We start from the raw sequence: 15,879 nt of genomic DNA, 5'->3' as shown, positions 1-15,879 counted from the left end.
GAATAGTGGTCGGGATCCGACCCCATTTAGTAACGTTACAGTGGTCGTCTGTAGAGTTGAGCGCGGTTCTAGGTTCGAGGTTCTCCAGTTCTAGGCTCGAGTGATTTTGGGGCCTGTTCTAGATCGAACTAGAACTCGAGCTTTTTGCAAAAGCTCGATAGTTCTAGAAACGTTCGATAATGGTTCTAGCAGCAAAAAAACAGCTAATTCCTAGCTGGCTTTCCGCTGTAATAGTGTAAGTCACTCTGTGACTCACACTATTATGAAATTTCAGTGTATAGTGTGCGTGAACAGCGCCTTCAGATCACTGCTGTTCACTGCTGTTTGTATAATGGCGATCGCCTTTTTTTTTTTTTTTTCCTTGTCTTCCTCCCCTAAGCACGCGCGTCTTGTGGGGCGGGCCAGCATGTCAGCCAATCCCAGACACACACACAGCTAAGTGGACTTTTAGCCAGAGAAGCAACGGCATGTGTGATAGGATGTCCATGTCACATGTCCCTGCATTATAAAACCGGACATTTTCCTCCAGCACGCCATTATCTGCCTTCTGCGTCCTTGGTGTCAGACATCACTGGCGCAGCTCCGTCCTTTGTCCTATCGCCGATACTGCTGTATGCGCTCCATACACAGCGCTGGACAGCTTAGGGATAGCACTTTCTATAGGTCCTTTTAAGGGCTCGTACCGGCAGGGTCAGAGCCATAGGTGACAGGTCCTGAAAACAGAGACAGCGTCTGTGTAGCTAAGGTCAGGGATTTCGTCGCTGCATTTCCCCATTAGGAGGGAATAGAAAGGCAGGCTTCCTTTCCTCTACCCAGAGCCCCACAACCCTGGCACTGTACCCTCCTGTCCTCTGCACACTCCAACTCATTATAACTAAGCCATTATACTAGCAAACACTCAGTGTACCTAGTAGCATCCTAAACGTGGCTACTGGACTTTTGTCTAGTCCCACTAGTGCAAAGATATTTGCAGCACGTCTGCCTGCATTGCACACTCCAACTCATTATAACTAAGCCATTATACTAGCAAACACTCAGTGTACCTAGTGGCATCCTAAACGTGGCTATTGGACTTTTGTCTAGTCCCACTAGTGCAAAGATATTTGCAGCACGTCTGCCTGCATTGCACACTCCAACTCATTATAACTAAGCCATTATACTAGCAAACACTCAGTGTACCTAGTGGCATCCTAAACGTGGCTATTGGACTTTTGTCTAGTCCCACTAGTGCAAAGATATTTGCAGCACGTCTGCCTGCATTGCACACTCCAACTCATTATAACTAAGCCATTATACTAGCAAACACTCAGTGTACCTAGTGGCATCCTAAACGTGGCTATTGGACTTTTGTCTAGTCCCACTAGTGCAAAGATATTTGCAGCACGTCTGCCTGCATTGCACACTCAAACTCATTATAACTAAGCCATTATACTAGCAAACACTCAGTGTACCTAGTGGCGTCCTAAACGTGGCTATTGGACTTTTGTCTAGTCCCACTAGTGCAAAGATATTTGCAGCCTGTCTGCCTGCATTGCACACTCAAACTCATTATAACTAAGCCATTATACTAGCAAACACTCAGTGTACCTAGTGGCATCCTAAACGTGGCTGTTGGACTTCTGTATAGTCCCAGTAGTGCACAGATATTTGCAGCACGTCTGCCTGCATTGCACACTCCAACTCATTATAACTAAGCCATTATACTAGCAAACACTCAGTGTACCTAGTGGCATCCTAAACGTGGCTGTTGGACTTCTGTATAGTCCCAGTAGTGCACAGATATTTGCAGCACGTCTGCCTGCATTGCACACTCCAACTCATAGTTACTAATCCATTATACTAGCAATTTATGCTGCCAGTTTAAGGGCCGTAGTTGCATTGTCAGGGATATTTATTCTTTGTTATTCTGCTGTTAATAAAGCTAGACCACCGCTGCAATCTACACCACCTTTCAATTTTTACTACCACATTTTCAGTGCACAATCTTGTCGCAATCAACATGAGTGGCAAAATGACAGATGCTGGTGGAAAGGGGAAGAGGCGTGGTGGAAAAGGAAAAAAAGGTTTTGTCCGTGGGCGGCACGGTGGCTCAGTGGTTAGCACTGCAGTCTTGCAGCGCTGGGGTCCTGGGTTCAAATCCCACCAAGGACAACATCTGCAAGGAGTTTGTATGTTCTCCCCGTGTTTGCGTGGGTTTCCTCCGGGTACTCCGGTTTCCTCCCACACTCCAAAGACATACAGATAGGGACTCTAGATTGTGAGCCCCAATGGGGACAGTGTTGCCAATGTATGTAAAGCGCTGTGGAATTAATAGCGCTATATAAATGAATAAAATTATTATTAATTATTATTATTATTATCATCTGCTGAAGATAGACCATCTACCAGCAAAAGTAAGATGTCTACTACTTACCGTGTACAATCCGATGTGCTCCCTTTTTTACGGACACGAACAACAGGAACAAAGGTAGATGATGGCCAAAAAAGGGAAATGCTTGAATGGATCTCAAGTGGTCCAACAAGTGCCCTCTCAGCCACTTCAAGTACCGCATCCAAAAAACACCAGTCCTCTAAGTTGTCATCCCAATCAAACTTGCTTTCTCCCAGCTCTGAAGTCTCCATCAGCCCTGCACAGTATGGTGGAACTGAGATGGCTGAGTCTGCAGAGCTGTTCAGTCACACTATAGCCTGGGAATCAGAGGTCTGCTCCCAAGCTACAGTGAGTACAGAACATGAAATGGTCTGCAGTGATGCCCAGAACCTTTGTGACTCTGACTCAGGCCGTGAGGACCAAGTTTCTGAGCATAATGTTGACCCTTTGTCACAAACTGTAACACCTGCGGTTATAGACAATGAGGAACATACTGATGAAGATGAGACGCAGATACCCGATTGGGATGACAACTTAAATATTCGGTCAGGGCAAGAAGAGGCTCGGTCTGAGGGGGAGGGGAGTGCAAACACAACAATTGATGATGAAGTTCTAGATCCCACCTACTGTCAACCCCCAGTCAGGCACTCGAGGAGGTCAACAGAGGTGGTGGAGGAGGATGCAACTGATGACGAAGTTACCTTGTGCCTTCCTGGACAGAGTCGGAGTACTGGTAGCACGTCTACAACTGCATCCTCAGCCACCACTCTGCCTCTGAGCACTAGTCGGGGTGGATCAACAGGTCGCATGCCCTCTAAGCCTTGCCTAGCCTGGTCCTTTTTGACATAGCAAAAGATCGCCCAAATTATGTGATCTGTAAAATTTGTCATGGTTCTATTAGTAGAGGTCAAAACCTCAGCAGTTTGACAACTTCTTCCATGAATCGTCACATGAATAAATATCATATGTCCCGGTGGGAAGCTCACCTTGCTGCAATGCGGCCTAGCGGAGCGAACCATCCACCGCCTGCCCCTTCCAGTGCATCCGCGCGCTCTTCATCTTCTATGACTGTGGGGACAGCTGTCACACCTGTTTTTCCACGCACAACTTCCACCACTGTAACCGCAACAGGCAGTTTTCTTGGTAGGTCGTCATTTGGTTTGGAAGGGGAAACAAGTGAGTGTGTACAGCTCTCTCAGACATCGATAGCACCAACGTTGGATGAAGGCAACATCAGGTCTCCGCCTGCACTTTCCTCACAAACCTGCATTTTTCCAGGGACACCCTACTCAACACCGTCTACACACAGCAGCCAGATCTCTGTCCCTCAGATGTGGTCAAATAAAAGGCCACTTCCTGCGACCCATGACAAAGCTAAGAGGTTGACTCTATCCCTCTGTAAGCTCTTGGCTACCGAAATGCTGCCTTTCCGCCTAGTGGACACACAGGATTTTAGAGACCTTATGTCTGTCGCTGTGCCCCAGTACCAGATGCCTAGTTGCCACTACTTCTCTAAGAAAGGTGTGCCCGCGCTACACCAGCATGTCACACACAACATCACCGCTTCCTTGAGAAACTCTGTGTGTGAACGGGTGCATTTCACCACCGATACTTGGACCAGTAAGCATGGACAGGGACATTACATGTCGCTGACTGGGCACTGGGTAACTATGGTGATAGATGTTGAAGGGTCTGCTGCACAAGTCTTGCCATCCCCACGACTTGTGTGTCAATCCTCTGTCTGTCCAAGTTCCGCCACTGCTTCTGCCTCCTCCACCTCATCTGGGTCCTCCCCCTCCGCCCAAGCCTGCCTGGTCAGGCCACCAGCGATCTCACTGCGCAGAAGGAATCACGCACGCCTCATTACTATGCTGGCAGCAGAGCGCAACGGCATCAGGCGGTCTTTAGCTTGACATGTCTTGGGAATAAGATTCACACAGCTGAGGAGTTGTGGTCAGCTCTGCGGTCCGAGTTTAATAAATGGTTGTCTCCGCTCAACCTGCAGCCTGGTAAGGCCGTGTGCGACAATGCTGCAAACCTGGGTGCGGCCCTTCGCCTGGGCAAGGTGACACACGTGCCTTGTATGGCTCACGTGTTGAACCTTGTTGTCCAGCAATTTTTAACACACTATCCCGGCCTAGATGGCCTTCTGAACAGGGCACGAAAACTGTCTGCTCACTTCCGCCATTCAAGCGCCGCAGCTGAGCGACTTGCATCGCTCCAGAAGTCTTTCGGCCTGCCGGTTCATCGCCTGAAATGCGATGTGGCAACACGATGGAATTCAACTCTCCACATGTTACAGCGACTGTGGCAGCACCGCCGAGCCCTGGTGCAATACGTCATGACGTATAGCCTGGGCCAACGAGATGCAGAGGTGGGGCAGATCACCCTGATGGAGTGGTCTCAGATCAAGGACCTATGCACCCTTCTGCACAGTTTCGACATGGCAACGAATATGTTTAGCGCTGACAATGCCATTATCAGCATGACAATTCAAGTCATTTACATGCTGGAGCACACGCTAAACACTATTCGGAGTCAGGGGGTGGGACAACAGGAAGGGGAGGAACTACAGGAGGATTCATATGCGCAAGGGACAACAACATCACCAAGGTCCAGACGTTCATCATCACCAACGCGGCAGGCATGGGACCATGGGGGACAGGGTTCAACAAGGGCGCATGGTAGCAGGCTAAATGATGAGGAAGGTGCAGGAGAACATGAAGAAATGGAGGACGAACTGTCCATGGACATGGAAGACTCAGCGGATGAGGGAGACCTTGGTCAAATTTCTGTTGAAAGAGGTTGGGGGGAGATGTCAGAGGAAGAAAGAACGGTTAGCACCTCTATGCCACAAATACAGCGTGGACTTGGTCCGCATGGCTGCGCAAGACACATGAGTGCCTTCTTGTTGCACTACCTCCAACATGACCCTCGTATTGTCAAAATTAGAAGTGATGATGACTACTGGATTGCCACACTATTAGATCCCCGGTACAAGTCCAAATTTTGTGACATAATTCCAGCCATAGAAAGGGACGCACGTATGCAGGAGTATCAGCAGAAGCTGTTACTCGATCTTAGCTCGGCTTTTAAACCAAACAACCGTGCAGGTGCAGGGAGTGATTCTCCCAGTTGTAACTTGACAAACATGGGACGGTCTCGTCATCTTCAACAGTCTACCCGTACCAGTAGGACCGTATCTGGTGCTGGTAACAGCAATTTTATGGAATCTTTTCATAATTTTTTTAGACCCTCCTTTGCAAGGCCACCAGAGACAACAAGTCTGACACATAGTCAACGGCTGGAGAGGATGATACAGGAGTATCTCCAAATGAACATCGATGCCATGACTTTGCAAATGGAGCCTTGCTCATTTTGGGCTTCAAATCTAGAAAAACGGCCAGAGATATCCAGTTACGCCTTGGAGATTTTGTCGTGTCCAGCTGCCAGCGTTGTCTCTGAACGTGTCTTCAGTGCTGCTGGGTGTGTGCTGACAGATAAGCGCACGCGTCTGTCCAGTGACAATGTGGACAGACTGACGTTCATCAAAATGAACAAGTCATGGATCCAGAAGGAATTTACTACCCCTGTGTCATCCTGGGGAGAGTAAATGCTTGTGGATTTGGAATGTGCTTGATGCAAATCAAAACATCCTGTTTGCAACTAGGGCACAAGTGCTGCCACTGAATGGGTAGGTGTGTGTGGGGCCCAATTTTTGGAAAAAAGGGAGACTCCGCTTGGAGTAACCCTTGCTTGCTGTGTTTTTTAAAAGGAGCCAAGATGAACATAGCTGGGATCAGGAAAGACTTTGCTACCTACCCCGGTGTCATCCTGGGGACGGTTAATTATGGCGTATTTTTGAATGTGCTTGATGCAAATCTAGCTGTGAAGTGTACAACTGGGGCACAACTGCTGCCACTGAAGGGGTGGGTGTGTGTGGGGCCCAATTTTTGGAAAAAAGGGAGACTCCGCTTGGAGTAACCCTTGCTTGCTGTGTTTTTTAAAAGGAGCCAAGATGAACAGAGCTGGGATCAGGAAAGACTTTGCCACCTACCCCGTTGTCATCCTGGGGACGGTTAATTATGGCGTATTTTTGAATGTGCTTGATGCAAATCTAGCTGTGAAGTGTACAACTGGGGCACAACTGCTGCCACTGAAGGGGTGGGTGTGTGTGGGGCCCAATTTTTGGAAAAAAGGGAGACTCCGCTTGGAGTAGCCCTTGCTTGCTGTGTTTTTTAAAAGGAGCCAAGATGAACAGAGCTGGGATCAGGAAAGACTTTGCTACCTACCCCGTTGTCATCCTGAGGACGGTTAATTATGGCGTATTTTTGAATGTGCTTGATGCAAATCTAGCTGTGAAGTGTACAACTGGGGCACAACTGCTGCCACTGAAAAGGTGGGTGTGTGTGGGGCCCAGTTTTTGGAAAAAAGGGAGACTCCGCTTGGAGTAACCCTTGCTTGCTGTGTTTTTTAAAAGGAGCCAAGATGAACAGAGCTGGGATCAGGAAAGACTTTGCTACCTACCCCGGTGTCATCCTGGGGACGGTTAATTATGGCGTATTTTTGAATGTGCTTGATGCAAATCTAGCTGTGAAGTGTACAACTGGGGCACAACTGCTGCCACTGAAGGGGTGGGTGTGTGTGGGGCCCAATTTTTGGAAAAAAGGGAGACTCCGCTTGGAGTAACCCTTGCTTGCTGTGTTTTTTAAAAGGAGCCAAGATGAACAGAGCTGGAATCAGGAAAGACTTTGCCACCTACCCCGTTGTCATCCTGGGGACGGTTAATTATGGCGTATTTTTGAATGTGCTTGATGCAAATCTAGCTGTGAAGTGTACAACTGGGGCACGACTGCTGCCACTGAAGGGGTGGGTGTGTGTGGGGCCCAATTTTTGGAAAAAAGGGAGACTCCGCTTGGAGTAACCCTTGCTTGCTGTGTTTTTTAAAAGGAGCCAAGATGAACAGAGCTGGGATCAGGAAAGACTTTGCTACCTACCCCGTTGTCATCCTGGGGACGGTTAATTATGGCGTATTTTTGAATGTGCTTGATGCAAATCTAGCTGTGAAGTGTACAACTGGGGCACAACTGCTGCCACTGAAGGGGTGGGTGTGTGTGGGGCCCAATTTTTGGAAAAAAGGGAGACTCCGCTTGGAGTAACCCTTGCTTGCTGTGTTTTTTAAAAGGAGCCAAGATGAACAGAGCTGGGATCAGGAAAGACTTTGCTACCTACCCCGGTGTCATCCTGGGGACGGTTAATTATGGCGTATTTTTGAATGTGCTTGATGCAAATCTAGCTGTGAAGTGTACAACTGGGGCACAACTGCTGCCACTGAAGGGGTGGGTGTGTGTGGGGCCCAATTTTTGGAAAAAAGGGAGACTCCGCTTGGAGTAACCCTTGCTTGCTGTGTTTTTTAAAAGGAGCCAAGATGAACAGAGCTGGGATAAGGAAAGACTTTGCTACCTACCCCAGTGTCATCCTGGGGATGGTTAATTATGGCGTATTTTTCATTGTGCTTGATGCAAATCTAGCTGTGAAGTGTACAACTGGGGCACAACTGCTGCCACTGAAGGGGTGGATGTGTGTGGGGCCCAATTTTTGGAAAAAAGGGAGACTCCACTTGGAGTAACCATTGCTTGCTGTGTTTTTTAAAAGGAGCCAAGATGAACAGAGCTGGGATCAGGAAAGACTTTGCTACCTACCCCGGTGTCATCCTGGGGACGGTTAATTATGGCGTATTTTTGAATGTGCTTGATGCAAATCTAGCTGTGAAGTGTACAACTGGGGCACAACTGCTGCCACTGAAGGGGTGGGTGTGTGTGGGGCCCAATTTTTGGAAAAAAGGGAGACTCCGCTTGGAGTAACCCTTGCTTGCTGTGTTTTTTAAAAGGAGCCAAGATGAACATAGCTGGGATCAGGAAAGACTTTGCTACCTACCCCGGTGTCATCCTGGGGACGGTTAATTATGGCGTATTTTTGAATGTGCTTGATGCAATTCTAGCTGTGAAGTGTACAACTGGGGCACAACTGCTGCCACTGAAGGGGTGGGTGTGTGTGGGGCCCAATTTTTGGAAAAAAGGGAGACTCCGCTTGGAGTAACCCTTGCTTGCTGTGTTTTTTAAAAGGAGCCAAGATGAACAGAGCTGGGATCAGGAAAGACTTTGCTACCTACCCCGGTGTCATCCTGGGGACGGTTAATTATGGCGTATTTTTGAATGTGCTTGATGCAAATCTAGCTGTGAAGTTTACAACTGGGGCACAACTGCTGCCACTGAATGGGTGGGTGTGTGTGGGGCCCAATTTTTGTAAAAAAGGGAGACTCCGCTTGGAGTAACCTTGCGGTGTTTTACATGATTTTAGAAGGGCGTGCCATGCCTATATCTGTGTGTCCTCCACTTTTTCCTTGTCCTGCTCTTTTGTTTTCGCATGAGTATATGTCTTTGTCACTTTCCCATGTGTTTGTGTTGTGTTGTAAGTTGTTTGTCACCTTTTGGACACCTTTGAGGGTGTTTTCTAGGTGTTTTTATGTGTTTGTGAATGCCTGCCATTGTTTCCTATGCGGTTCGAGTTCGGTTCGTCGAACGTTCGACGAACCGAACTCAAACGGGACCTCCGTTCTGCGAACCGACCTCGAGCCGAACCGGGACCGGTTCGCTCATCTTTAGTCGTCTGGTGTGACCTGGACGTGCCCCCTGGGCTGTCCAGATCACAGCAGAGGGAGGAGATGAGCGCGATTATTATGGAGCTCACAGCGTATGCTGTTTGCTCCACTTTATCCCTGTCAACCGCCGGGATGTGTGAGTACGGGGTGCCGGGCCGCCTCCCCTCCCCCCGTCATTACTGCCTCCAATGACACCCCCTCCCTCCACTCTACCCAGCCCCGCTCTTCCCCCGCTACTGCTGCCACCGCCGCCGCCCCTCCCCCCGCCGTTACCGTCTCTGTCTCCAAAGACACCCCCTCCCCCCGCCACCGCTGCCGCCGCCTCCCCTCCCCCCGCCGTTACCGTCTCCAATGACGCCCCCACTCTGCCTCCACCGCCGCTGCTGTGTGTGTGTTTGTGTGCCTCTGCAAGTGAGTACCAGCGTCCCTCCCCCCACCTCCACTGCTGCTACCGTCTCCAATAACACCCCCCCTCCCTTCCACCTGCCACCTGTCGGCCTGTGTGTGTACCGGTGATACTGTCTGCAGAGCTGTGTATCTAATCCTCTCCTGTGTGATAGTCTGCTGAGCTGTGTATCTAATCCTGTCCTGTGTGATACTGTCTGCAGAGCTGTGTATCTAATCCTATCCTGTGTGATACTGTCTGCTGAGCTGTGTATCTAATCCTAGCCTGTGTGATAGTCTGCAGAGTTGTGTACCTAATCCTATCCTGTGTGATACTGTCTGCAGAGCTGTAGACAGAGGGTAATCCAGCAACAAAGTCCAAGGGATATTAAAATCCAAAAATTTTATTAAATCAAATTAAAATCCATATAAAAAAGGTCCAAACAGGTTATAAACAACTGTCAGAGAGGATGCATTTCGAACCCAAGACTGACTAAGAGCCATTGGGTTCGAAATGCATCCTCTCTGATAGTTGTTTATACCCTAATTTAATAAAATTTTTGGATTTTAATATCCCTTGGACTTTGTTGCTGGATTGCCCTCTGTCTACAATCTGGATTGCCAGTATACCCTTTCCCTTGCACGAGTCCTGGATACGGTGACCCCTCCTTTGGCTACAGGTGAGCGGATACCAATCTTTCTCCTTAAATCCTGTCCTATGTGATACTGTCTGCAGAGCTGTGCATCTAATCTTGTCCTGTGTGATACTGTTTGCTGAGCTGTATCTAATCCTATCCTGAGTGATACTGTCTGAAGAGCTGTGTATCTAATCCTCTCCTGTGTGATACTGTCTGCTGAGCTGTGCATCTAATCCTGTCCTGTGTGATAGTCTGCTGACTTGTGTACCTAATCCTATCCTGTATGATACGGTCTGCTGAGCTGTGTATCTAATCCTATCCTGTGATACTGTTTGCTGAGCTGTGTATCTAATCCTGTGTGATACTGTCTGCTGAGCCATGTATCTAATCCTATCCTGTGTGATACTGTTTGCAGAGCTGTGTATCTAATCCTATCCTGTGTGATAGTATGCTGAGCTGTGTATCTAATCCTGTCCTGTGTGATACTGTCTGCAGAGCTGTGTATCTAATCCTATCCTGTGTGATACTGTTTGCAGAGCTGTGTATCTAATCCTATCCTGTGTGATACTATCTGCAGAGCTGTGTATCTAATCCTATCCTGTGTGATACTGTCTGCAGAGCTGTGTATCTAATCCTATCTTGTGTGATACTCTCTGCAGAGCTGTGCATCTAATCCTGTCCTGTGTGATACTGTTTGCTGAGCTGTATCTAATCCTATCCTGAGTGATACTGTCTGAAGAGCTGTGTATCTAATCCTCTCCTGTGTGATACTGTCTGCTGAGCTGTGTATCTAATCCTATCCTGTGATACTGTTTGCTGAGCTGTGTATCTAATCCTGTGTGATACTGTCTGCTGAGCCATGTATCTAATCCTATCCTGTGTGATACTGTTTGCAGAGCTGTGTATCTAATCCTGTCCTGTGTGATACTGTCTGCAGAGCTGTGTATCTAATCCTATCCTGTGTGATACTGTTTGCAGAGCTGTGTATCTAATCCTATCCTGTGTGATAGTCTGCAGAGCTGTGTACCTAATCCTATCCTGTGTGATACTATCTGCAGAGCTGTGTATCTAATCCTCTCCTGTGTGATACTGTCTGCTGAGCTGTGTATCTAATCCTGTCCTGTGTGATAGTCTGCTGAGCTGTGTATCTAATCCTATCCTGTGTGATACTGTCCGCTGAGCCGTGTATCTAATCCTATCCTGTGTGGTACTGTCTGCTGAGTTGCTGTATCTAATCCTATCCTGTGTGATACTCCAGCTGTTCTTGGTGACACTTTAGACATTTCTGGTCACCAACAAAATGGCTCCGCACTGTGTCCCTACATTTCATTCTCTGTTATCCATTGGAAACACCCAGATTGGGAGCTGGAGCTGTGACATCACACACAGGAGAGCAGATTCTGCCCACTTTACTGAAGCTGTAATCCAGGCTATTTCTACACTAGGATTTCTGTAGGATTTCAGAAGCTGCTCCCCCTAGTGTTTAACAGTGGAAAATATCAAACTTTTTAATTTTAAAGCAAAACGGGTAAAGCAGTTCCTTGAAACAGAAAAAATTGAAACAATGAAATGGCCAGCCCAGAGTCCTGATCTAAACCCATTAGAAAACCTCTGGAAAATCCTTGGTGACAAAGTTATGGCCAAGAAACCCACAACAGTCAAAGAACTGTGGAAGAGACTGGAAGAAGAGTGGACCAAAATCACACCAGAGCAATGTGAGAGACTAGTGATGTCCTGTGGCCACAGATGTGCTGAAGCCATTCACAGCAAAGGCCTGTGCAGTTCCTACTGATTGGTGACTGTTGTTACCTTCAGAAAATGTAGTTATAATCTTTCTCTGTGCTACAGTCATTGCTGTTCTCTAATTTTGATCTCCAGTGTATATAGAAAAAGAAACAGAGGGAGATTAGAGACAGATATACTTACTGTATAACGCTATTGTGAGAGATAAAAATTATGGCTATAGATGTTTAATTCCTATTGTTCTTTTGCAGACATAATGAGTTACCTGCTATCATACAAAGGTTATCTGATATCATTAGCTTCATTCTGTCTCCTGGTTAGCATCATTTATTATCAAAACTTAAAAAAGGTAAGAAATAAAATAATTTGATTATGTTTATTTGTGTTATTTTTGTAGATAAATTACTTACATGTGTTTTAAAATACTATTGATAGTAGCACATCATCTGAAGTAAAGGGTATCCGTGCAATTCCTTTGTTGTGTTTGCATCATTCAAACTTTATTATTTGTGTCCTTGCAATGACATTACTAAATGTTATTTGCCACTTTGTACTTTGAAAAGTAACAGGATGAAATTCAAGATGGCTGCTGACAGGGAAGGACGTGCATGAGGGAGCTCCGTCACAAGCAGAGCCCATCCATTCCATCAAGCTACTGCGGAGGTCCCCTTGACACCCTAACACCCATGGATTGTCAGTGCACCCAGGGGATACCATCCTCATCAGAATCTGAGCTGGGTCTGACCTAATTTAACTGCCGGATTCCACTCTGCACCCAGAGGTCTAGCTGAGGCCTGCAGCGTTGGCAACGCAGATCAAACCCCCTGGCCGTGCCTCGGAGACCACTGCCATATACACCTGGCAGGACCACCACACATCGCCTCCACATTGCCTACGGTGCTTACTACCCCGGGCGAGATTGACAAAGTGGAAGCAGGAGCTGCAGGAACCCACAGCCGCCATCTTTAACTCTAGGATCGGAGGCCTCCCAGGACAGACTGGTAAGGACGTACCAGTGCTTATGTCCTGAGTGGCACTGACGAGGGGCAAGCACCCCGAAACACCGTGTCTGCAAATTGGGATTCTGATCTGGCTTATATATCCTGAGTCATATTGCAAAGGATTGTCGAAAATCCACTTGTGACTTTTAGGATCGCTACTTCCAATAGGTGGCGCTGTGCTAGAGTTTGTCTCCTTTACTGGAGAGACAATTTGAATATTTCCCAGAGGGGCATTGCAGCTATAAGTCCCCTTACCTGGCAGCCAGACTGGCTTGCAAAGTCTCCTTAAGGAGAATAGTGTTCCCCCGTGGTCCCCACATAGCTTTCTCATGAGCCAGATCAGACACCCCCATACTTTGCACTGACGAGGGGCAAGCACCCCGAAACACCGTGTCTGCAAATTGGGATTCTGATCTGGCTTATATATCCTGAGTCATATTGCAAAGGATTGTCGAAAATCCACTTGTGACTTTTAGGATCGCTACTTCCAATAGGTGGCGCTGTGCTAGAGTTTGTCTCCTTTACTGGAGAGACAATTTGAATATTTCCCAGAGGGGCATTGCAGCTATAAGTCCCCTTACCTGGCAGCCAGACTGGCTTGCAAAGTCTCCTTAAGGAGAATAGTGTTCCCCCGTGGTCCCCACATAGCTTTCTCATGAGCCAGATCAGACACCCCCATACTTTGCACTGACGAGGGGCAAGCACCCCGAAACACCGTGTCTGCAAATTGGGATTCTGATCTGGCTTATATATCCTGAGTCATATTGCAAAGGATTGTCGAAAATCCACTTGTGACTTTTAGGATCGCTACTTCCAATAGGTGGCGCTGTGCTAGAGTTTGTCTCCTTTACTGGAGAGACAATTTGAATATTTCCCAGAGGGGCATTGCAGCTATAAGTCCCCTTACCTGGCAGCCAGACTGGCTTGCAAAGTCTCCTTAAGGAGAATAGTGTTCCCCCGTGGTCCCCACATAGCTTTCTCATGAGCCAGATCAGACACCCCCATACTTTGCACTGACGAGGGGCAAGCACCCCGAAACACCGTGTCTGCAAATTGGGATTCTGATCTGGCTTATATATCCTGAGTCATATTGCAAAGGATTGTCGAAAATCCACTTGTGACTTTTAGGATCGCTACTTCCAATAGGTGGCGCTGTGCTAGAGTTTGTCTCCTTTACTGGAGAGACAATTTGAATATTTCCCAGAGGGGCATTGCAGCTATAAGTCCCCTTACCTGGCAGCCAGACTGGCTTGCAAAGTCTCCTTAAGGAGAATAGTGTTCCCCCGTGGTCCCCACATAGCTTTCTCATGAGCCAGATCAGACACCCCCATACTTTGCACTGACGAGGGGCAAGCACCCCGAAACACCGTGTCTGCAAATTGGGATTCTGATCTGGCTTATATATCCTGAGTCATATTGCAAAGGATTGTCGAAAATCCACTTGTGACTTTTAGGATCGCTACTTCCAATAGGTGGCGCTGTGCTAGAGTTTGTCTCCTTTACTGGAGAGACAATTTGAATATTTCCCAGAGGGGCATTGCAGCTATAAGTCCCCTTACCTGGCAGCCAGACTGGCTTGCAAAGTCTCCTTAAGGAGAATAGTGTTCCCCCGTGGTCCCCACATAGCTTTCTCATGAGCCAGATCAGACACCCCCATACTTTGCACTGACGAGGGGCAAGCACCCCGAAACACCGTGTCTGCAAATTGGGATTCTGATCTGGCTTATATATCCTGAGTCATATTGCAAAGGATTGTCGAAAATCCACTTGTGACTTTTAGGATCGCTACTTCCAATAGGTGGCGCTGTGCTAGAGTTTGTCTCCTTTACTGGAGAGACAATTTGAATATTTCCCAGAGGGGCATTGCAGCTATAAGTCCCCTTACCTGGCAGCCAGACTGGCTTGCAAAGTCTCCTTAAGGAGAATAGTGTTCCCCCGTGGTCCCCACATAGCTTTCTCATGAGCCAGATCAGACACCCCCATACTTTGCACTGACGAGGGGCAAGCACCCCGAAACACCGTGTCTGCAAATTGGGATTCTGATCTGGCTTATATATCCTGAGTCATATTGCAAAGGATTGTCGAAAATCCACTTGTGACTTTTAGGATCGCTACTTCCAATAGGTGGCGCTGTGCTAGAGTTTGTCTCCTTTACTGGAGAGACAATTTGAATATTTCCCAGAGGGGCATTGCAGCTATAAGTCCCCTTACCTGGCAGCCAGACTGGCTTGCAAAGTCTCCTTAAGGAGAATAGTGTTCCCCCGTGGTCCCCACATAGCTTTCTCATGAGCCAGATCAGACACCCCCATACTTTGCACTGACGAGGGGCAAGCACCCCGAAACACCGTGTCTGCAAATTGGGATTCTGATCTGGCTTATATATCCTGAGTCATATTGCAAAGGATTGTCGAAAATCCACTTGTGACTTTTAGGATCGCTACTTCCAATAGGTGGCGCTGTGCTAGAGTTTGTCTCCTTTACTGGAGAGACAATTTGAATACTAGATTCCAGACATTTCAATCTTCCTTGGAGCTAATCACTTCTAAGCTGACTGACCACTCCAACAAAATTTCAGCGGCTGAGCAGTGAATCTCTGATTTGGAGGATACCCTGCAGCAGGGGTCTCAAACTCGGCTGGGTGTATGGGCCGCACAGAGGAAAAAAATAATTTGGGGGGCCGCATTCTTTGCAGGACAAAGTGACATTTTTATTGGATTGGTACCATATATAATATATATATATATTTTATTTTTTTTTTTACACACCTTGGGATCACTGATTTTCAACATTTTCACTTGTTCATTATAGCAAACGTGCACATTCTTTGTTTAAATATAAAACTTTTTTTTTTTTTTACATTTTATCCCTTTCTTGTAACTAATAGTCTTACAATTAGCACTATATAGAAATTTTGACCAACATCTTTTAGTAATGTTCCCCATATTGTTGTAACGTGCCCATCCTTGTCCCCTTGTAGTATTGTGCCCCATCCCACAGTAATGTGCTCATCCTTGTCCCCTTGTAGTTATGTGCCCCATCCTAGTCCCCATCACACAGTAATGTGCTCATCCTTGTCCCCAT

At 47.3% G+C, this 15,879-nt stretch overlaps 1 protein-coding gene across 1 annotated transcript in view; it reads left to right on the top strand.

The window, feature by feature from the left end:
* Positions 1-12,720: 12,720 nt before the first annotated feature.
* Positions 12,721-15,879, top strand: part of LOC142255825 (NXPE family member 1-like) — a gene marked incomplete at its 5' end in the record, with an annotated part of 47,196 nt that continues 44,037 nt past the window's right edge. Inside the window, one exon of the mRNA XM_075327270.1 lies at positions 12,721-12,798. Within this exon, the coding sequence (XP_075183385.1) occupies positions 12,721-12,798 (78 nt within the window). The remainder of the gene's footprint in view (positions 12,799-15,879) is intronic.

This window comes from Anomaloglossus baeobatrachus, chromosome 11 (assembly GCF_048569485.1).
Source record: "Anomaloglossus baeobatrachus isolate aAnoBae1 chromosome 11, aAnoBae1.hap1, whole genome shotgun sequence".
Lineage (NCBI taxonomy): Eukaryota > Metazoa > Chordata > Amphibia > Anura > Aromobatidae > Anomaloglossus > Anomaloglossus baeobatrachus.
This window is presented reverse-complemented; position numbering and strand designations above follow the sequence as displayed.